This window comes from Populus euphratica, unplaced genomic scaffold (assembly GCF_000495115.2).
Source record: "Populus euphratica unplaced genomic scaffold, PopEup_1.0 scaffold57.1, whole genome shotgun sequence".
Taxonomy (NCBI): Eukaryota; Viridiplantae; Streptophyta; class Magnoliopsida; order Malpighiales; family Salicaceae; genus Populus; species Populus euphratica.
Genome location: NW_011499919.1, coordinates 8493 through 31060, shown reverse-complemented (window position 1 = coordinate 31060; position 22568 = coordinate 8493). Strand labels below are relative to the sequence as shown.

Here is a 22568-nt window from a genome sequence, read left to right as displayed (position 1 = left end):
TTATCTTTTTTTTTTTCAAAATCTAAACGCAAAGATAAACTGCACATTAATAAATATAGTTGTTAAATCCGATAGCAGGATTGACTTGGAAAATTTGTGATCTCGTATATCATTCATGCCGAATTTTAAATTAAATAAAAGATAATATTGACATAATAAAAACCAATTAATTTTAAATTATTGTCACCTTACCAATTTTGAATGGATAATTTACAATAATTTTTTTAAAATATAAATAAGATATTATTATTTAAAAAAATAATTGACATAATCATTCGTGATTTAATCTAATGATCTTGTTACTCAAACTATTTTTTAAATTAATTATTAAACCAAGGGTGAGAACCATACTAAATGATTGACATGATAATTTGCAAGAATTTGATCCAGTGACCTAGTTACTCAAACTCCTTTTTGAATCAATTATTACACCAAGTGTCACAATAATTTAGGAAACGATGCATGAAGGTTATTTTTTAAAATATATCTTTATTTAAAAATATATGAAAATAATATTTTTAAAAATATTTTTTAATAGAAATATATCAAAAAAAATTAAGCAAAAAAAATCAAAATTTTACCGAACAATATTTAAACTGTGTTCTCAAATGCTACCTAAAGGGCCTGATGATGCTACAGATTGGTCATGATTAAGGTAGGGTTGTTTAAAAATACCTAAAAAACCAATTACACAGAGAGAAAAAAAAAAAACCGAACTGAGAAAAGAAATAAGATTAACTAATTAGAAAACCTAAAAAAAAAGTCAGCCTGGTTTGATTTTGGATTCAAAATTCTAAAAACAATTGAACCCAAACAACCCGAACGGTTAAGTTTGAACCCTAAACCCAAGCCCCGGGTATACAAAGCCAATTTTTCTCTAAAACCCTATTTTACCCTCATTTCTTTCCTCCCGCAGCTGTCCTCCCCTCCCTGTCTCTCTTAAACTCTCTCGCACCCCTCTCCCTCTTCCTCACAAGGGTGACGTGAATGCCATAGAAACTGCACCTAATCATAACAGGGTGTTTTCTTCCTCTCTTCTGTCTACGCTACACATGAATTCAGGGCCTTTTTTCCTGTTACTGTCGTTATTTACAAGGTTGTTCCTTGTACTTTTGCTGCAAAGGTGCAATCACAAGAGTTGTTGTGCTTCTTTTTATTTCAGAAGCGAGATTCCCTGAGTCATCCCTGCCACCGAACATGACTTTAGTTAACTCGGAGCAAATATATATATTATCTGTACTGTTTTTGCTCTTTCACTTTCGATTATCTTTTTTACGCTTCTTTTGTATAGTGATGGAAGTAAAAACGAAGTTATTCTCACTCTATATTATTACTGTTTTAAATAAGTATAACTTAATAATTATTTTTTCTTCCTTTCTGTCATGTTTCCGAAAGAATCCTTATTCACGTTGCAATTATTCTTGTTTCAGCTAGCTGAAATGGGGGTTTAATTTTCGTTCTTATGCTTGGTTTTGAACGTTAGAAACTTGAAATATATGTTTATTTATGGTTCGAACTTGAACGTGGCGGACCATTTCAATTGAAATTCTAGACCCGAACTTGAACGTGAACACTTGTAGATCCAGGATAGTAAACGTCACAAGGATGCCTAAATATATATATATTAAAGTTCAAAAAAGAAAAGAAAAACACTTCAGTTTAAAATATAATCAAAACACTGCATAGTATCTTCGGGGAGAGAGTATGATTTTGTTTTGAGCACAGATTAAGATTCTGAGCGTGACAGAGTATTTTTGGCCTCCCGAGGTTGTTTCTATCTGATATCGTTCCTCACAAGCATGCCCTGCTCTGCATAGTGTATGAGAATGGAACTTTATCAAGTAGATCAGAGAGACAACTACTGATCAGGACATGAGATCTCTTGGATTGAGATTGCTGATGGAATTTTCTCCATCAGCAAATCTTTTCAAGGAGTTCAAATATATATATGTATATATGTGTGTGTGTTGTATGTGTGTGTGTGTGTGTGTGTGTGTGTGTATATATATATATGTGTGTGTGTATTTGCAAATAATTTGCATGAAAGAATAAAAAAAAGAAAAGGAAAAGTAAACATCCACTTGGATTGGTCAGGAAGCCAGGATGAGTAGGGTAGGGTTTATTCAAAAGGGACAGTTGGATGTCATAACTGTCTCAACGCGGTTGGTAGATCAGAAGATGAGCAAAATTTAAGACACTCCGCCGTACTCTCTCCACCGTCACTTGCACTTACATCTCCCTGAACCTTCCTTCAACCCTCCACTTTTGATCACCAAAGTGCCATCTTGGAGTAGCTTGCCATCAGAACTTGGTGAGCTTAACAAGAATAGAAATAATAGAAAGAAAAAAAAACAGAAATTGAGAAAGATATTAATATTCTGTATTTTCTTCTTCTTCAACACGTTTTCAGACACCAATTTATATACAATAGTTTTCTCTCTAATTACAACTGATTTAATCTATTTATTCAATTGCTAACTACTAACTAACTCAACAACTAACTACCTTTTAACTAATAGTCATGCTTTTTATGTTTTTCACATGTTTTTTGCATTCAATACTTACTACAATTCTTTGCATTCTTTATTTGTAAGCTAGTAACCTTAATTTCATGGTAAGTTGAAACGTAACAACACCTTTCCCTTGAAAAAATTCTTGACCTCAAGAATCCATAACAAAACATAGAAAATGCCCACTTAATTCCTTCTAGATCTTCGTATGTTGTCTCTTTATGAATACATGGTATCATTTAACCAATCACATAACAACAACCCTGTTTCCTTTCTTCTATTTCTAAGAACTTCTCATTTTCATCCTCTCGTATCTCAATCAAAACACTATATTTATGTCTAGGTACAAATTTATCACCACATTTGAAGCATAATCCAGATTTCCTTGTCTGATTATAAAATGTGTATTTAGATTGTCTTGGACTATGTTGCTCATCAACTCTATACTGGTTGAAAGGTTTATAGGGTGTAATACCTGTTGGTCTCTCATTGTTGAATGAAAAACTAATTCTAGAAGTAATTATGCTTCTTCTTGCAACAACAACAATTGATTCTTCTTGCCATTTTGCTTGATCAAAGGCTTGTATTAAGGTAGTAGGCTTGAGAATCTTTAGCATCGGTTTAATCTCTTCCTTCAATCCATTAATAAAATTGAAAATATAGGAGGACTCAGGCAATGAAGGATTCAATGAGTGCATTAATGACTTTAACTCCTCAAAGCTCTCCACATGTTCATCAACATCAACTTCTTACATTAGCTTGTTAAACTCCTCTACTATCTCAGCCCTATTACTAAACTTGCTGCATATGGCTCCTGAAAATCCTTCCCAATCCATTGAACATTCCATGCCACACATATAACCTTCAAACCAAATTTCTGCTTTACCTTCTAAGTACAGAGAGGCCAGTTCCACCCATTGTTTTGAAGGAGTTGAATTGAGCTTAAAAAACTTAATGCACTTTCTCAACCATCCACTAGGATTTTCACCTCAGAATGATGTAAGTTTTATCCTTGGAAATGATGGATTATACACAACTTTTTGATGTTCATAATTGCCAGTTTGCTCTCCCGAAATGTGACCCCTTACTTTTGGTAGCATTCCTTCTTAATTCCATTGTTGGTGTATTCAATATTCCGCTGGAGTGGCTTCCCAAATCCTTTCTTGTTATTTGATTAGCAAGAAATGTTTATAATTGTTTTCATAATGTTTCAATCTGCGAACTGATCTGATCACATCTCTTGTTTTGCTCTACCCATTGTTCTTGCCACTTGCTTTGTTGATCAGCCATTGATTCTTAAAATTCTTGGTGAAGGCCTTACATTCTTTCATCCAACCTCTTGCAATGTTCTTCAACATTTTTTAATTTGTGACTTTCCACCATGTTGATTGGATCTAAGAGCTCTAATACGAATTGTTAAGCTTAGCTTAATAAGATTAGAAAGAATAGAAAGAAAAGAGAACATAAATTGAGAAAGAATCGAAAGAAAAGAGAGCAGAGGAATAAACAGAGAAATGAGATTAATATTCTGTATTTTCTTCTCCTCCAGCACACTTCCACACACCAGTTTATATACAATGGTTTTCTCTAAAATTACAACTGATTTAATCCCTTTATTCAATGCTAACTACTAACTAACTCAACAACTAATTACCTCCTAACTTACAGTCATGCTCTTCACGTTTTTCACATTCAACACATGCTGTAATTCTCTGTTTGAAGGCTAGTAATTCTGTTTTGTACTGGAGATAGTACTGTAGGCTTACATTCTTTATTTGCAAGCTAGTAACTTTAATTTCTTGATAACTCGAATCGTAACACGTGGCAAGATGGCTCCTAAATTGCTTCTATTTTTGCTTTTTAGCAATACAGTTTGCTCTATTAGTGCTAGGAAAGTACTGGAAAGGGTTCTTTTGAGGACGAGAAAACCTTGTTTCATCGCCCTAGGTTTAATGACAGAGGTGGATTTGGTTGGGGGGCTAGGCGGTGGAGGTCGATTTGGTGGGGGGTGCTGGTGGTGGGGTTGGAGGTGGATTGAAAGGAGGTGCTGATGGGGGTGGTGGGTTTGGTGGCGGTGATGGCGTTGCTCTTGGAGGTGGATTTCCTTGAAAATAAAGATGTTCTTATTCCAAATTAAATTACCACTGCTTGGAGGTGGATTTCCTTGATAACGAAGATGTTCTTATTCCAAATTAAATTACCACTGCTTCATGCTGCCGTAATAGAGCATGCTAGAAAGTGATCATTGCGCTATATCGCAATCTCTTTAAATTTTTTTAAAGAAAAAAAATAATATTCAAATGATAATAATTTAACATAAATCAGATTAAATTTATTAAAATAACCGAAATAACATGCAAAAAAAATAAATAAAAATTATAAAATTTAACATCTAATAACTTAATATCAAAAATAAAAAAAATCTAAAAATATAGTATTGAAAAAGCAAATTTAAGTCAACTTCACTTATCTTGATAAACCTATGACTCGCTTTATGAGATAAAAAAAATTAAAAGAAACACCTAGCAAACACAACAAAGTTCAACAAATAAAACTTAACAAAAAAAATTCGAGTTAATCTAAGTTAACTTTACCAACTCACCATCATAATAACCAAACAAAAAAGAAAAGAGAAAAAATAACAAAGCTCAAGAGTAAATTATTCCATGCAAAATGGTGAAATTGAAAAAAAAACCATAAAAAAAATCAAGGAAAAAATCAGACCTCCAAAAAAAATTTAACAAAAAATACCAAAGTTAAATAAAAAATTCTTAGTAAGAAAATGCAAGCTAACCTGGTTTAACTTTACCACCTCGCACTCAAGATAACCCATCACGTGTGCATTTGTTTTTAAATGCAAGCTAACATGGTTTAACTTTATCACCTCGCACTCGAGATAACCCATCACGTGTGCATTTGTTTTTAAATAATATTTAATAAACATGCTCGTTGATCAATAATTCAATAGCAAATGATAAATTTTTTTTAAAAAAAAGTCAACCAAGGTTAACTCAACTAACTTTCGATCTATGATATGAGATGTGGATAATTCAATAAAAAAAAAACAAATCAAAAAGCTCAAGGCTTAATAATTCAATGTCAAATGATGAACATAAAAAAATATTAAAAAACTTTAAAAAATATTGAACTTAAACCGGGTTTATCATCGAAATTGATGGACTGGTGGACTGGGTTATAAGACTTAAATTAACATGTATAAAGCAGACATGAAAAAACGACAAAGAAAAATTTTGAACCATAAAAAATTAAAAATTAAAAAATTAAAACAATAAGGATTAAACAATGCACACAAATAATTAAAAAACCTAATTAGGGACTGAATTAAAAAACAAAATAAATGAAGAAAAGGATAAAAAAAGAGCAATAAAAAAATAAAGATCAAAATTGAAAACAAAACAAAACAAAATAAAATTTCTAAGGACAAAAAAATAAGAATAAAAAAAAATAAGGACCAGATTGGATAAAACAATCTAATTAGATTAAATAATTAGGGACAAAATTAAAAACAAAACAAATTTAAAGAAACATCAAATTTAACAAAAATACAAATAAAAAGAATGAAGACCAAACCTTACAAAAATTCAAACCGAAGAACACAAATGAATTTGTCAAAGCTTTGCACGTATATCGAAGCATGAGAGAGTGAAAAGAAAGGGAGGAGGAAAAAGATCAATTGTCACTGAATCGCCATTCAAATGACAACACACGCCACTCTAAAAGATGTTCCGCCACTTTCTATGTTGGGTGAGTTGATAATTAATCTTTTTTTTATCACCATATATGCCCTTACGCGCTACTAGAATGACATGAACAATAAGAATAAAAAAAATAAGGACTAGATTGGATAAAAACAATCTAATTAGTGACACGACGAAAAGATTGATGTCTTCTCCCAAGTGCAGGAGTGTCAAAGTAATAAATAACCCGGCAAGACCGGGGTCGAACCACAGGGAGGTTAATTGTACAAATTATAAACAACAATAGTAGTAACAACAACAACAACAACAACAACAACAATAATAATAATAATAATAATAGTAATACTAATAATACTACTAATAATAATAATAATAATAATAGTAGTAGTAGTAGTAGTAGTAGTAGTAGTAGTAATAATAATAATAATAAAGAAAGAGAAGAAGAATAAGATGATGAGAACTTGGAGATGGAAAATTAATGTAAGGATTAAACAATAATAATAACAAATGTCAAGGTTAGAGGTTCCATTAATGGTATATCAAACAAGTATAGTATAAACTCTTATTATTGAATTGGAAACCACACACAAAGGAGGTTCCAATCAGATTATATATTGTTAACATGATTACATTAGTCATCTTATTCAATTAATGCTAATACTTGTAAATCTCGTCAAGCATTCATGATTATAACTTATGTTAACAACAAATCAAGTTCCTTAGCTCAGGTGTCGGTTATACCATACATTATGGGCTATGAAAGTGCCAAGCATTTGTTGTACCAAGTGTTATACAACATAAATCAAGATTAGTCATTTAACAAGCAAAGTATTAAAGAGTGAACAAGATAACAAATATAAAACATGTTAGTATAAAAAATTAAAGTCCATATTAAGTTTATATTATACTTATTCTTACACCATTAGTGTAACCTTTTCACCTTGACATAACTAACTTAGCTAGACATAATGAAAAAAAACAAAATAGATAAACAAAATAAGAACATAAAAGTTAATTAAGTAAAGGTAAGGAAATGAAAGGCATAAATTTGATATTAATGAAAGTAAAGCATAAACATTACAAAAAATACAAAGAGAGAAAGGAAGAGCATGATCTTGATCTGGAAACCAAGATGCCTAAATGCATGGCAAATGCCTCCTTTTATAGGCCAAAATTGGGAACTATTGATTTGATGACTAATTGATAAGTGGGTGGCCAACTTTTGACTTGGTGACAATCCTTATCTTCTCTTTTCTACCCAAAACGTCATTGATAACGTCAAAATTGGAGCTAGTTGAAAACATGAAAGTTTTAGGCAATTGTCTCAGCTATCTTGTGTAAAACATTAAGCTCATTTGGACTTCTAGAACTTCAGATATGGCCAAAATACCGAACAGTGCTCGGGCTGGAAGACAGATTCGGGCTTCTTTGTTGTTGCTACAATTTGGACTTGAAAATGGACTTTTTAGATCTTGGATACAATTTGGACTTGATAATGGCCTTTTTAGATCTTGGGCTCCATATGAAAGTTGTAGGCCTATGTCTTACCTTTCCATCCATATAAATTGGACCTAAATCTGAGATTTGTAGCTCTAGATATGACCCAATTACCAAACAGTGTTCCGGTTTGGATTGCACCGACATCTCTTTTCTAAATTTGGCCATCTCTTTATCCTTGCAATTTAAGTTCTTGAAGTCATCAATCAATTCTTTCATTTATGTGATAGGCCTGCATTAAAGATAGACATTTATCACAAATTATAGGTATCTTATATTATTAGATATATTATTATAAAAACATGCTTTAGTTAAGGAGTTATTGATACTTCAAGTGCAAAATGATGATATAAAACCATGATAAAAATGTACTTTTAAGTACTAATCAATTAGATTAAATAATTAGTGACAAAATTAAAAACAAAACAAATATAAAGAAACATCAAATTTAACAAAAATACAAATAAAAAGAATGAAGACCAAACCTTACAAAAATTCAAACCGAAGGACACAAATGAATTTGTCAAAGCTTTGCACGTCTATTGAAGCATGAGAGAGTGAAAAGAAAGGGAGGAGGAAAAAGATCAATTGTCACTGAATCGCCATTCAAATGACAACACACGCCGCTCTAAAAGATGTTCCGCCACTTTCTATGTTGGGTGAGTTGATAATTAATCTTTTTTTTTTATCATCATATATGCCCTTACACGCCACTAGAATGACATGAACAGTACCTACATGTAGGTCTAATTTATTGATTTATTAATCTTATAATAATACAAATTAATAAAAAAGCTTAAGGTCATATAAATATTATGAAAATACCATTATATAAATATGAAAATACCCTTAAAATACCCTTCCAAGACTGTCTTTAATTTATCAAAGTCAAAGGGCAAAAGTAAAATTTTAGCATACATAAAATATGCAAAAACATAACAATTCATCACTCAAGGGTCATTATTTTTAAGACTCAAAGGGCAAAAGTGAAATTTTAGTATACATAAAATATACAAAATATACAAAGACATAGCAATTCATCACTTAAAGGTTAATATTTTTAAATATTATTTCACTATAGAAATAAACTTGTCTAGATGTAATATACCCTAGATTGAAGGCCAATATTTTTTAGCTTCCATGGATAATATAGTATTTTTACTATATGTAAAATACATAAAATGAAAATTTTACCCTGATCAATTCTATCTTATGAAAAATATAGTTATGCTATCAATACAAAGACAATTATTAAGAGAAATAAAAAACAGAATAATAATTATATTAATTGAATCCATAATGAATCTACGATAAAACTATAAGCTCTTTTAATTTTTTTTGTTAATGTTAAGACAATTAATTACTCAAAATGTACTTATATTCTTATTTAAATTAAATTAAATAATTACTAAATTTTGATTATGCAAACAAACATGGTCTAGTGAAATTAAACAATGTTTTTTTACATAAATAATATTTTAAAAATAATTACATCAAATTTTGATTGAGTTTTGAGTGTACTATATAAGCTGAATGAACTCCAAGCTATTTTTTTTTTTTGACAACTAGGCTAAACAGATCAACCGGTTTCAAATTAATCCACAAAAACTAAAACAATGATAATAACTGTGTTTTCACAATTAGCTGCGTTGAGATTTTTTTTCCCCTGAAACAAGGCTAGATAGTATTGTTTTTTTAAACAAGAAAGCTTGAATGTGAATTTTTAACTAAGATATGATTGAAAATTGGAGATTAATTCTTAATTTGTGGTTTTAATTTTCATATTTGGAGATAAAGGAACATGTATGGTGCTCATCCAATTACATACGTGGGTTACATGTATGGTGCTTATCCAATCATTAAAAATTTTGGTTTAATTATTTTTTTATTGTTGTTAAAAACCGAACTAAATTAAAAATAATCACCTCTAATTTAATTATACAATTAAAGTGTTATTCAACCACTAATCCTAATTTTCTAGAGTATATAATAATTCCATTTCTCATTATCTTTATATTTAATATAATGATTATCTAATTTTCAGTGACTCTTCAACCTTATTTTCTTTTTTTAAGATTTGATAAAATTATATTCTTTAAAAAATGTATTTTATAAGTTTAGATGAATAAATAAATTCTTGGCTGTTTCAAATTCTTATAAGAGGTGCATATCTTAACTCAAACTTAAATTCTGCTATGCAAATCTCAAATTCTTTGTTATTACATTATATTTCTTGGTACTATCCTTTTTTATATATCTAAATAAGAAAAAGAAAAAGGGTTTAAATCCTATCATTAGTATATTTAATAAATTTGAAACATTATCTGAGATATATTTTTATCAAATACTATATAACCTTTGAATTCAAATCAGTACTTATCTAGATTATATTGACACACATCTTTTTTCCTATTTTAAAGTGAAGCACATCTTTTTTCCTATTTTAAAGTGAAGCCTACCTTGTTTGGATATTTATTAATTATAATTATAATTATAATTATATTTACCATAAAATGGAAATTCAGTGAAATTCGTTCCCTTCCAAGTTTTCCACTCTCCTTTAGAGACTTTATTCGATTAATGGCAGAAAAATTGAAAGGTTAAAATTAAGCTTTAATTAAATTAGATTAACATTGAAAACAAAATTGACATTTTTATGGCTATGGTATTTATGTACTCCGAAAATGTCAAATGGCTAATAACAATCTGTAACTCATTTGTGGATGATATCTGGCTCTATCGAGTCATCAAATCATTTATAGGGGTATTATACTTGAAAATAAATAAAATTTTGATTTAAATATTTAAATTGATTTATTGATCAGATTAATCTCATAATTTGACTTTTAATTTATTCCTTTGTTTTGTAAAAATAATTAATCAAAATAATATTATTTTATTAAAAACATTAATCAAAATAATATTATTTTAATAATTTTTTAAATAAAAACACAGAAATCAACCCTTTTAATCTATAACATGAATCATATTTTAAATTGGTTATTGAGTTAGATTTTACCGCAGTATATGAATTTTTTTAAAATAATTTTACTTAACTATATAATGTAAAAAATGTTACTTTACAAAAAAGTTGAAAAATAAATTTATGTTAACTATATCAAGTGAACATAATCGAAAGCTGGCCATAGATGGAGTGAAAAAGAAAAGGAAAAAGAAAAAGAAAAACAAAAGTAAAACTCGATTTGCATCTAAGCACGTGAATCGGAATTGAAAAGCAATTAGCCGAAACTCTCTTATCCTAGCAAGAGAATTTAACAGTAATTATGATTAAATGTTAATGATAAAATAATTAATTAATACTAGTTGGACATTTTAAGTTATGTGTCTTTTATAAATTGTGATTCTATTAGAAAATCTAATTACTTTTAAAGTCAATAAATATATGAAATAGTTCTTATCATCAATTAAAACTTAAAATATAATTAAGATTGAAATAAAACCATATATCAAATCAACACTAACTAAAGGAAAACTCAATTCATAATGTAATCTATTGTATTTTCATTAGATCCTTCTTTTATTAACAAAATTTATCATGTAATTTATAAATAACATATGATTAATTTGTAGTTGATGTCAAATTAATTATTTCATATCAAAGTAATTTTTATTTTATTTTATTTTTTCAAAATCCGACTTAGATTAGATTACAATGGGGTTATAAGGACTAACTAAGTAGTTTTGTTAAAATTTGGGGACTAACATATATAGTACACTAAAACCAAGTAATACGTGACGTGTGCTTGGCTCTAACTCCACTCTGCTCCAAACCTACCGATGCTCTGTTCTCTCCCCTCAACCCTAATTTCAGAGCTTACAGATGGATACTCAATATCTCGAGTTTGAGTCCAATTCATACTTGTTTCTCTAGGAAACGGAGAGGCTATTGATGCATCATAAATGGAAGTGGAGGCTGCTTATTTTCAATTCTGTTATTCTCACAGGTTAGGGTTTGCATTTTGAACTCTTGTTTACTACAGCTGATTCTTTCATTTCATTTTTTTTTATTGGAGAGGTCAAGTGTGTCTAGTCCCTCTCGTAAGTAGTTCAGAAACTTGTGTACTCTTGATGAGAAGAAAGCTTGGACAATTAATGTTGTTGCCAGGCATTATTGTTTGAGCTTGGAAAATGCCGGTAAGTTTGTGATATTTTGAAGGAGAGGTTATTGAAGACATGGTAGCCATGTATTTAGTTTTGACTAAAATAGTATTTTCTTTAATTTTAGGAGGAACTTTTGAATTCTATCTTTCGCAAAAGAGAATTCGGTATCCAAATTTACCTGGAAAGATTATATTTCAGATGTCTCATGCAGATTCATTGAATTACCTGATGAAGTGATTGTAATCGTCCTGAAAAAACAAGAGACCTTAAAACTTGTATTTGTTGCCCCACAGTTTGCTAGCACTTGCAATGACTTGTCTCCAAAGCTGACACTATCTTAGATAGGTTCTTGTATTCAGGTGAGGCTAGTGAGTATCTCCCATGCTGGAAATCACATTACCACGTTCCACAATCGGCATTCACTGCCCTCATGAAAGTGTTTGGTAATATGAAATCTCTTAAAATTAAGCTTTGCCCTTTCCCTTCACTAATTTCTTGTTATGGAGTGCATCATGGACATGCTTTCGCAGCAAGCTGATGGAAGAGGGCATGAACAATAAAATCCTCTCATTTATGTATGGATTTTGAGACTGGATCTTTGTCACGTGATGATGAAGGGATGTTATCCCATGAATGTAACAGGTTCTATCTGGAAAAGATTGATAATTCTCTGATGTTATCCATTTCTGTTGTAATATTATGTCACCAGCCTAAAACTCTGAGTAGCGCAGTGATTTTGAGTGCTGGGATACAGGGACATAGTTCAGAAGGTAAGGTGGGGTATTGATCAGAAGAAGGGAAGGTGTTTGTGGATTCTAAACAGCTGGCCATGCCTTTTATTTTTTATTTTTAATACAAGAGTGAACAAGAGCTGGCCTAAGAATCTGCAGAATCTGGTTTATTGGCGTAAGAATCATGAGGAAAATAAGCATCAGCTTGGAGAGGAGTTGTGGCTTGTTCATAAATGGAAAGGAGAGAGATGCAATGTGAATAAATTGAATGTAAAGGAGAGAGATGTGAAGGAGTTGCTGGGGCTTTTGACGAGGACGACAAAGATGAGAAACAATGAAAATGCAGATTTCTTCTGACAGTAGTAACTTGGGTACAATGGTAAGTTCTAGGGTTTGCTTTACTGTCTAAAGTTAGAAAATAATTCTTTAGTTAAATAGTATATCTTGAATTGTTACAAATGTGCATGATTTTAATTTGAGGATGGAAATGTAATGGACTGCGCTGTGAAGTTGTTGTTTCCTTAATTGAACATGTAAGCGTGATTTTTTTAGTTCAAGGATGCAGGTGTAATAAATTGAAAAGGTGGGAAAGATAGTAACATCTGATGTGAGTAGCATGCAACTTTAACAGAGAACTCTGTGTCTCATTTGAACTAAACTAACAATATACGCACAGGTATCATGTGCCACAATTTTATGAACTTTTTATTCAGATTTAAAGGAGAAAATACTAATCCTACTGAGCATTACATTCACAATCTGCTTCCATATCGATTGCCTCAGAGTATGCATAGCTGAACAGCATAACTGATAATCAAACCTAAAAATCTGAATAATTTATCTCTATAGGGGAAAACTGACAAGCGTAAGCTAAAAATCAGGAATAATTTATGGTGGTTAGAGAAGCATTGTTGATTATTCTGGCCTTTTAATGTATTGTGATGTTACGGCTGATGGTTTTGATTGTGTCTTGTATAATATTATTTATGCTATGCTTTGTTTATTGCTCTGCCTGCCCTCTTGATACACTTTATCATGCTCAAGATGAAACAGGGTGCAGATAGTTGATTAATTGATTGTAGAATTCTCAAGAGAAGTCAGTCAGGCTTCCTTTTGTTACTCTTTTGCAGACATGTTGCTTTTCTTCTTTCTTTCTTTTTCTATCAATTTTCTTTCTTGATCATCATTAGCTACTTCATAAAATTCCAAATTGGCTCGAACAACAGACTTGAAAGCCTTAACTCTCATTTAGAACATCTTTAATTAAATGGAGAGGAGCCTTGTCACATCTTTGAGTCTTTGACAGTGAATTACAAAACTGTGATGTTTGTCATTAAATTGAAAAGGGGTGAAAGATAGTGACTTCCAACATGAATAAAACACCTGGTTTCTCAGTGATCGAAACCAATGTATACACACAGGATTATGTGCTAGATTTACAGGAATGATTTTTACAAATTAAAGAGTAGAAGATCCCAATTCTATTGGGCATTACGTGCTGCTTCTGTATCTACTTGCTTCTAAATCTGCATAGCTGAATAGCATAACTGATAAGCGAGCGTATTAGTGTTTTTAGGAGAAAATGCATGATTTTTGCAAATTGATTGTTTTTTTTTTCTTTTAACTTTTTGACTCAAAAGAAAAGCTATAAATATGTTTGGTTAATAATAACTTTTGACTTGAATCAAAAGGTTGTTACAAAATTGAATAAAGATTTTGTATTAATCAAATTTTCAACTTGTAACTTATTAATTCTAACTTTCCTCTTCAAAAAAGTTGTTTCAAGTATTTGTTTTTTTAACAAACCTGTTTGTAACATAAACTCATTACTGTCATAAGTTATTTGTGAAAAATAACTTTTGAATCAAGACTCAAAGTCAAAAATTAGTTGAAAACAAACTTTGAGTAATAAAACATGAAATTGATGGAAGAACTAGATTACAATAATTTGAAAAATCTAGGGACAGTATAGAATAATTAATAGTTTTGCTAAATTAGAGACTAATTATATTTAACTGTATAACCAAATGATACATGTGCTTGTCACATGTGTGTTCTTGCATGTTTTTATGGCAGGTAGTAGGTGCAGATTAACTTCCATATGAGCAATTTCATTTCTTTTTTCTGTTTGGTTCTGTCCTCATTCTGCTTCGAACTTACCGATGCTTTGATATCTTCCCTCAAAAATCCTAATTTCAGAGCACAAAGATTGATCACTCAATCGTTTGAGTGTGAGTTCAACTCTAAACTGATACTTGAGGAACCTGAGAAGAGTGAGATCTAGGTGTTATACTTGAAGGTGGAGGCAGCAACTTTTTAATTCTGTCATTCTCAGTCTCTGGTTAGGTTTTGCATTTTCAATTCAAACTAGGGTTTCAATCCTTTTTCCTACAGCTGATTCTTTCATTTTTTTATTTTGTTGATTGGTGAAGTCAAGTGTATCTAGTCTTGATTTTTGAGTGAAAAGTAATTCTGAAACTTATAATCTTTATGAGAAAAAATCTTGAAACAATTAATGTTGTAGTCGGTCATCATTGCTTAATTCATTGTTTTTCGGAAAATCCTTGTAAGATTATGATTTGTTTTGCAGGTGAGATTATTGATGCCTTGCCAACCATATTTAACTTATACTAAAACTGCGTCCTCTTTAATTTCAGGAGAAACCTTTGAATCCCATCTTTTGGAAAGAAATGTCTGTATCCAAATTGACCAAGAAAGACTGTATTTCAGATGTCTCTGACAGATTCTTTCAATTACCGCAAGAATTGATTGTAAACATCCTGAAAAGAACTAAAGATGCCAAAACCCTTATTCGTTGCTTGTCAGTTTGCAAGCGCTTGCAATGCCTTGTCACCAAAGTTGACACAGTCTTCCTTAGATTCTCGTATCCGGGTGAGGCTGGTCAGTATCTCCCATGCTGGAAATCACATTACCACATTCCACAAGCAGCAATCCCTGCCCTCATGAAAGTGTTTGTTAATCTGAAAGCTCTTGAAATTAAGCTCTGCCTTTGCCCTTCACTACTCCCTTGTTATTATGGAGTATCTCTCAGGCGTAGCTTCAAGTTCCTGCTGCAGTCTGTGGATATGAATGATAAAATGCACACTCATATGTGTACAGCCTTTGACATTGGGTTGTTGTTAAGTGCTGATGGGGAGATTTCTTTCCCTGAATCGAACATGTTGTATATTGGAAACGTCAAGAGCTCTCTGATGTTGTCCTTCTTTCTTGTAATATTATGCCATCGGCCTAAAACGCTGAGAAGCATGGTGATTTTGAGTTCTGAGAGTTATGGGTCAGAAGATAAGGCACAGTATAGATCTGAAGGGAATGTGTTTATGGAATCTGAACAGGTTGCCAGGTTTCATGCTTTGAGTTCGAAGACAAGAGTGGAAGAGAGCTGGCTCAAGGATCCACAGAATTTGGTTTGTTGGTTTGAGAATCATGAGGAAAATAAGCATCAGCTTGCGGAGAAGTTGTGGCTTATTCATAAATGGGAAGGAGAGAGATGCAACATGAATCAGTCAATTGTAAAGAAGAGCGACGTGGAGGAGTTGCTGCATGCTTTCGATGAGGACATTGATGAAAACAATGAAAATGAAGATTTCTTCTGAATGTAGTAACATGAATACTATGGTAAGTTCGAGGGTTTGCTTTACTCCCTAAAATTAGAAAATAATGCTTGAGTTAAATGGTAATCTTTTAACTGTTACAAGCGTTTTTTTTTTTTTTTAATTTAGTTCTAGGATGGAAATTTAATAACTTGAAAATTCGTGGAAGTAGTAACTTTCGGCATGAGACTTTGATTGAGAACTCAGTTTCTCATTGAACTATGGAATGTGTTATGAAATTGTTGTTTCCTTAATTGCAATACAAACATGTTTTTTTTTTTAGTTCAAGAATGGAATTGTAATAACATGAAAAGGCGTGAAAGTAGACATGAGACTTAATTGAGAACTCAGTCTCTCATTGAACTATGGAATGTGTTATGAAATTATTGTTTCCTTAATTGCAATACAAGCATGTTTCTTTATTTAGTTCAAGGATGGAAGTGTAATAACTTGAAAAGGCGCGAATGTAGTGACTTTCGACGTGAATAGCATGCAACTTTGAACTATGGAATGTGTTATGAAATTGTTGTTTCCTTTATTGCAAATAAGCATGTTTTTTCTTTTAATTTAGTTCAAGGATGGAAGTGTAATAACTTGAAAAGGGGCAAAAGTGGCAACTTTCGACGTGAATTGCATGCAACTTTGATTGAGAACTTGGTTTCTCATTGAACTAAACCAGCAATTTACACAGGTATTGTGTGCCACAATTTTATGAACGATTTTTACTGATTAAGAGTGAAAATACTATTCCTATTGAGCATTGCATTCATAATCTGCTTCCATCCTGATTTGTGGCGGAATATGCATAGTTGATAATCATACATGCTGATCTCGGCAAGATAAAATTGCCAAGAACAAGCTCAAATTCAGCAATGATCTATGGTGGTTGGATAAGCAATGTGACTATTCTGATCTTTAATTTATTGTGATGTTATGGTTGATGTTTCTGATAGTCTTTTTTTTTACCACTTTAGTTAGCAATGCTTTGTTTATTCCCCCCCTTCATGATATGCGTTATCAAGCTCAAGCGGGTTGCAGATGGTTAATCAATTGATTAGGATTCTGAAGAGAAGTCAACCAAGCACCCTTTTGTGACATTTTTGCATGTTTGGCTTTCATTTGTTTTTTTTAAGAATGTTTTGTCTATCAACTTTCTCTGTTGATAGTCGGGAAATGCTTGAAATCCCAAACTGGCAAGAATAGCAGACTTGAAAGCCTTTTCCTACATCGTCATTAGGCATGGATAGATGCATAATTTGAATAGAATGGAGTATAATTATAAAACCCACTTCGGCCTAGCAAGTGAACTCGGTGACTGAAAACCTAGCCATGGTCGGGTTTTATGTCCAATTATTATTATTATTTTTTAATCAAAATAACATTATTTGAACAACCTATTAAAACTCATGACCCCGGCCTGCTTTGGATAGGGTAAGAGACCAAGTTGGGTGTTGTGACTATGAAACGGAGAGGGGCCTTGTCGCACCTTTGAGTCACCCACAGAGAATGACAAGCTGTCACTGAATTGGAAAGGGGTGAAAGATAGTGATTTCCAACATGAATAAAGGACGCAGTTTCTCATTTAACCAAACCAAGACCATCGACACACAGGTTTATGTGCAAAATTTACATGAACGATTTTTACAAATTAAATATACTATTGTTTTTATTTAAACTTTTTAATTTGAGAAAAGTCATCGATTATAATTACCTTTTAAACTTAAAATAAAAAAGTTGATACAAAATCGGGTCAAAATTTTGTTTTGATCACAAGTTTAAATTTTCTACTTCACACTTCTCAACTTTTAACTTGTACTGTTTCTCCTTTTTTTTTTTTGAAAAAATTATTTTGAATATTTTTCTACCAAACTTGCTTTTATATTTTTGTTAAAAAAATATTTGTAACTTAGTAAATTCAGTCTAGCTTATTCTTAGGTTGGGTAAGTTAATTCAATTTAAATTAACTTAAAAACTAATCCAAAACACCGATGTTTTAATATTTTATTAAAAATTTAAAATGTTATTTAAGGGTATTTTTTTAAAAAATTAAATTAGATTTGAATTGGGTTGTACTATGCCCAATTTCTACTTAGTTTAATCTAAAATTTAGTTTAGATTAAATCTCGAGCGGACGAGTGAGCGACCTAAAGGTGGTTATATGTAAAAAATAACTTTTGATTTATAACTCAAATGCGGTCATAAAACATACAATTGGTGGAAGAACTAAATTAAAATAATTCGAAAATCCAGGGTTATAAAGAATAGTTAATTAGTTTTGTTAAATTAGAGGGACTAAATTGTATTTAACTGTATATCCAAGTGAAACGGGTGCTTGCCACGTGTTTTCCAACATGCTTTTAATGTAGTGAGTAGGTGTGGATGGACTTCCATTCCATGTAAGCTAAGCAAACGAGATTGTGTTCTGTCTGTTTGGTTCTGTCGTCACCCTGCTCGAAACTTACCGATGCTCTGATCTCTCCCATCCAAACCCTAATCTCAGAGATCACTGATTACTAATCACAGGTTAGGGTTTGCATTTTCTATCTCAAGTTAGGGTTTCAATATTGTTTGCTACGGCTGAATCTTTCATTTTTTTATTTGTTGGCTGGTGGGGTCAAGTGTATCTATTCATGCTCTTAATTTTAAAAGTAATTCTGAAACTTAGAGATTGTTGATAAGTATAAATCTTAGATAATCAATGTAATAGTTAGTCATTATTGTTCAATTAATTTTTTTATGTTTGGAAAAACTCTTTACTTTTTTTTTTTTTGAGGCTATTGAAGCCATACTAACCATATTTAGTTTTTGACTAAACTTTATCTTGTTTAATTTCAGTTGAAACCTTTGAATCCAATCTTTCGAAGAAAATGTCGGTGTCCAAATTGATCAAGAAAGACTGTATTTTGGATGTATCATGCAGATTCATTCAATTACCTGATGAATTGATTGTATCCATCCTGAAAAAAACAGGAGACCCTAAAACCCTTATTTGTTGCTCGGCAGTTTGCAAGCATTTGCAATGCCTTGTCTCCAAAGTTGACTCACTCTCCCTTAGATTCTCGTATCCGGGCACTGCAGGTGATTATCTCCCATGCTGGAAATCACATTATCACATTCCACAACCAGCAATTCCTGCCCTCATGAAAGTGTTTGCTAATATGATCTCTCTCAAAATCGAGCTCTGCCTTTGCCCTTCACTGGTCCCTCGGTATTCTGGAATAGCTCGCACCCATGGCTTCAAGTTCCAGCTGAAGGCAATGGATATGAACGATGAAATGCACACTCAAGTGTGCATGGCATTTGAGGTTGGGTTGTTGTCAAGTGATGGCGAGGGGATGTTATTACCTGAATCAGAAGCATTGGATGTTCTAAACGTCAAGAATCCTCTGATGTTGTCCTTTTTTCTTGTAATATTATGTTATCGGCCTAAATTGCTGAGAAGCGTGGTGATTTTGAGTGCTGGGTTACTTGGTTATGGATTAGAACGGTATGTACCAAAACATAAGGAGATGTATAGATCAGGTGGGAATGTGTTTATGGAATCTGGACAGTTGGCCAAGTTTCGTACTTTGAATTCAAGTACGAGACTGAACGAGAGCTGGCTGAAGAATCCGCAGAATCTTATATGTTGGCTTAAGAAGCATGAGGAGAATAGGTATCGGCTTGGAGAGAAGTTGTGGCTTATTCATAAATGGGAAGGAGAGAGATGCAACATGAAGCAATCAATTGTAAAGAAGACAGATGTGGATGAGTTGCTGCGTGCTTTTGATGAAAATCCATGAAAATGCAGATTTCTTCTGACAGTAGTTCGAGAGTATAATGGTAAGTTATAGGGTTTGCTTTACTGTCTAAAGTTAGAAAATACTGCTTTAGTTAAATGGTATATCTTTAATTGTTACAACTGTGTTTGAATTTAGTCTGATGATGGAGGTGTCATGGACCGTGTTATGAAATAGTTGTCTCCTTAATAACATTACAAGCATGTTTTTTTTATTTAGTTCACTGATAGAAGTGTAATAAATTGTAAGGGTGTGGAAGATTGTAACTTCCGATGTGAATGGTATTCAACTTTGATAGAGAATTCAGCATCCCATTGAACTAAACCACCGATATATGTATACATATACGAACGGATTTTACAGATTGGAAGAAGAAGTACTAATACTGTGGAGCATTGGATTCACAATCTGCTTCCAAATCAATTTGCATCGGAATCTGAATACCTGAACAGTGTAACTAATATGCAACCTTACTCGTCTCGGTAGGGGAAAACTGACCGAGAGCAAGCTCAAAATTCTGCGCAAGGGCTAAAAGATTAGCAATAATCCGTCTAGGTGCAGATAAAGGAAGAGTCGATGAGTTTCAGGGCATGAACGTCAACTTTCCAGTCTGATGCTAGAGCAATCTGCTTACTGCTTTACTGCTTACTGCTTATAAACCATCTTGTTTGCCAAAGGCTAAAACATGATAAATTATCACTTGCCACTGCTTCGGCAACACCGTGTTTTACCGCCTCGCTGGCCTCGCTATTGCAGCAAAAGCAGGGGAAGATGGCACTTTTTCGCCTATAAGATTATGTTTGAGCTTCCTTTATCAAATATTAGCTGTTCCCTAAAATTCCAGGCTGGTGCAAGTCGCTAGATGATCTCTAAGAACGGAACGAGATGTGGGCTTTATACTTGTTAGCCAGGGCTGTTGGCTAATAGGATAGCTTGACTTTAAACTTAACGCAGGCCCGCAGGGAGCAGCCTTGTCTCATCTTTATCAGGCTGGGCGCTAATATTTGAGGATAATATTAGGGATTTGGGCTGTAATGCTTAACATGTCTTATAAAATTGCCATAGCTATTGAACTCCAATCCTTTGTGACACATTCCTTCTCACAAGAAAAGATATCTGCTTCTCTGCAATTTGCATCTTCAAGACATGGGAAGACGCGTATAGTCCCAAGAACCCCATAATCACGTTAAGAAGGTCTACAAGACTTACTGCCAAATTCCAGAAACTCCCAGATGAATTAGTCCTCCCAATCTTTTTCAAAGTTACGAGATGATACCGAAACCCTGATTCACTGTTCCTATGTTTGCAACAAGTGGGCGTCTCTTGTCTCCAAACTTGATACTCTCCCCTCCAGATTCTTCATTCCAATATCTTATGAAGGTTTTCCAAACCTTAAATCTCTTGGGGTTAAGGTCAGCCTGAGCTAACTTCTAATGATCATACCTACAGATTGAAGACAATGATGGTGTATGCTGATGATAACAGTTATGCAGGTTCTTTGTTGATGACATTGGAGATTGGATTGTTAACAAACGGTGCTTCATTGTCTCTTGAAACGAACCGAGGAAAACCTGGTAAAAGAAGTGCTCGTAGTCGTTCTTTGTTGGAGGTTTATACGCTAATGTTAGAGAATATGCCTAAAACATTGACAAGTTTGGTGATTATGACCGCTAAGGTAAATCTAAGATGGAATTAATTTTGAAGTCCTATACGGGGTGAAAGTCCTTGTGCATTCAACTCAGTGAAAAAGAATTTCATTGGCGAAACAAATGATGTTAAAGAATCTGAGATTATCGCTCCCTGAAGGAAAACTCTTCTCCATTTCATGGTTCCCGTGAGGGTGGAATTCATGGCTGAGTTGCCAAAAACTTCAACAGGAAACATTCAGAAATTACAGTTAATGGGATTGGCGCTAAATTTTGTTGTCACTGAGAAGTTGCCAAGCAAGAAAACTACTGGAAGCAGCCAACCTTGGGCATCTGGTCATGTCAATACAGAAGTACCAGGATATGCTCACGTTCATGAACAACAGAACAAGTTTTGCTCTGACTCGTCCTAGAACTTTGAATTTAATATTTGATTTAACATTGGAATAAGATGTGTAGAGGTTGGTTTAATAGGTAACTTTGTTAAGATTAATAAGAATAATCTCTTCTATTTATCCTTGTCCAATAAGAAAAAAAATATAATAACTAAAGAGTTATATTATAATTTTTTTTTGTCTCCAAATATATCAATAATTTCTCCACACACACACATATGATATTTTAGGAACGGTAAAGCATACACATTTCAGATTTGAACCAATTTTACACACTTGAAATAGAGAAATTATTATTATACAAAAAACGAAGAAAGAAATGGAGAAATTATTAAGGATGAGCTCACATTCACAAATTGGTAGCATAGTTACAATACCTGACTCGAGGGCCAGCTCGTGAGTCAATGGATCCAACTAGATTTTGATATTTTCATTAAAAAACCAAAAAACAAAGTCGTTTTAGATAAAAAAATAAAAAAAAACTTTTCCACTATCCTCGCTCTAGATTAGTGGATCACTAAGTTGACCCAATAGATCGGACTGGATATTATAATTAGA

At 32.4% G+C, this 22568-nt stretch overlaps 1 protein-coding gene across 9 annotated transcripts; it reads left to right on the top strand.

The window, feature by feature from the left end:
• Window positions 1-11474: 11474 nt before the first annotated feature.
• LOC105134903 (uncharacterized) lies at window positions 11475-20187 on the top strand. 9 transcript variants are annotated; one of them, XM_011039486.1, is made up of 4 exons: window positions 11475-11881; window positions 11973-12958; window positions 15237-16156; window positions 19954-20187. In XM_011039486.1, the coding sequence occupies exons 2-4, from the start codon at window positions 12914-12916 to the stop codon at window positions 19970-19972; spliced, it is 984 nt and encodes a 327-aa protein (XP_011037788.1). In that variant the 5' UTR covers window positions 11475-11881; window positions 11973-12913; the 3' UTR covers window positions 19973-20187. The 9 variants fall into 9 exon arrangements, with proteins under 9 accessions (XP_011037788.1, XP_011037789.1, XP_011037782.1 ...); XM_011039480.1 differs by lacking the exon at window positions 19954-20187 and having other exon boundaries at window positions 11476-11691; window positions 11769-11881; window positions 15237-16478; XM_011039485.1 differs by lacking the exon at window positions 19954-20187 and having other exon boundaries at window positions 11476-11691; window positions 12194-12958; window positions 15237-16478.
• The last annotated feature ends 2381 nt before the right edge of the window (window positions 20188-22568 follow it).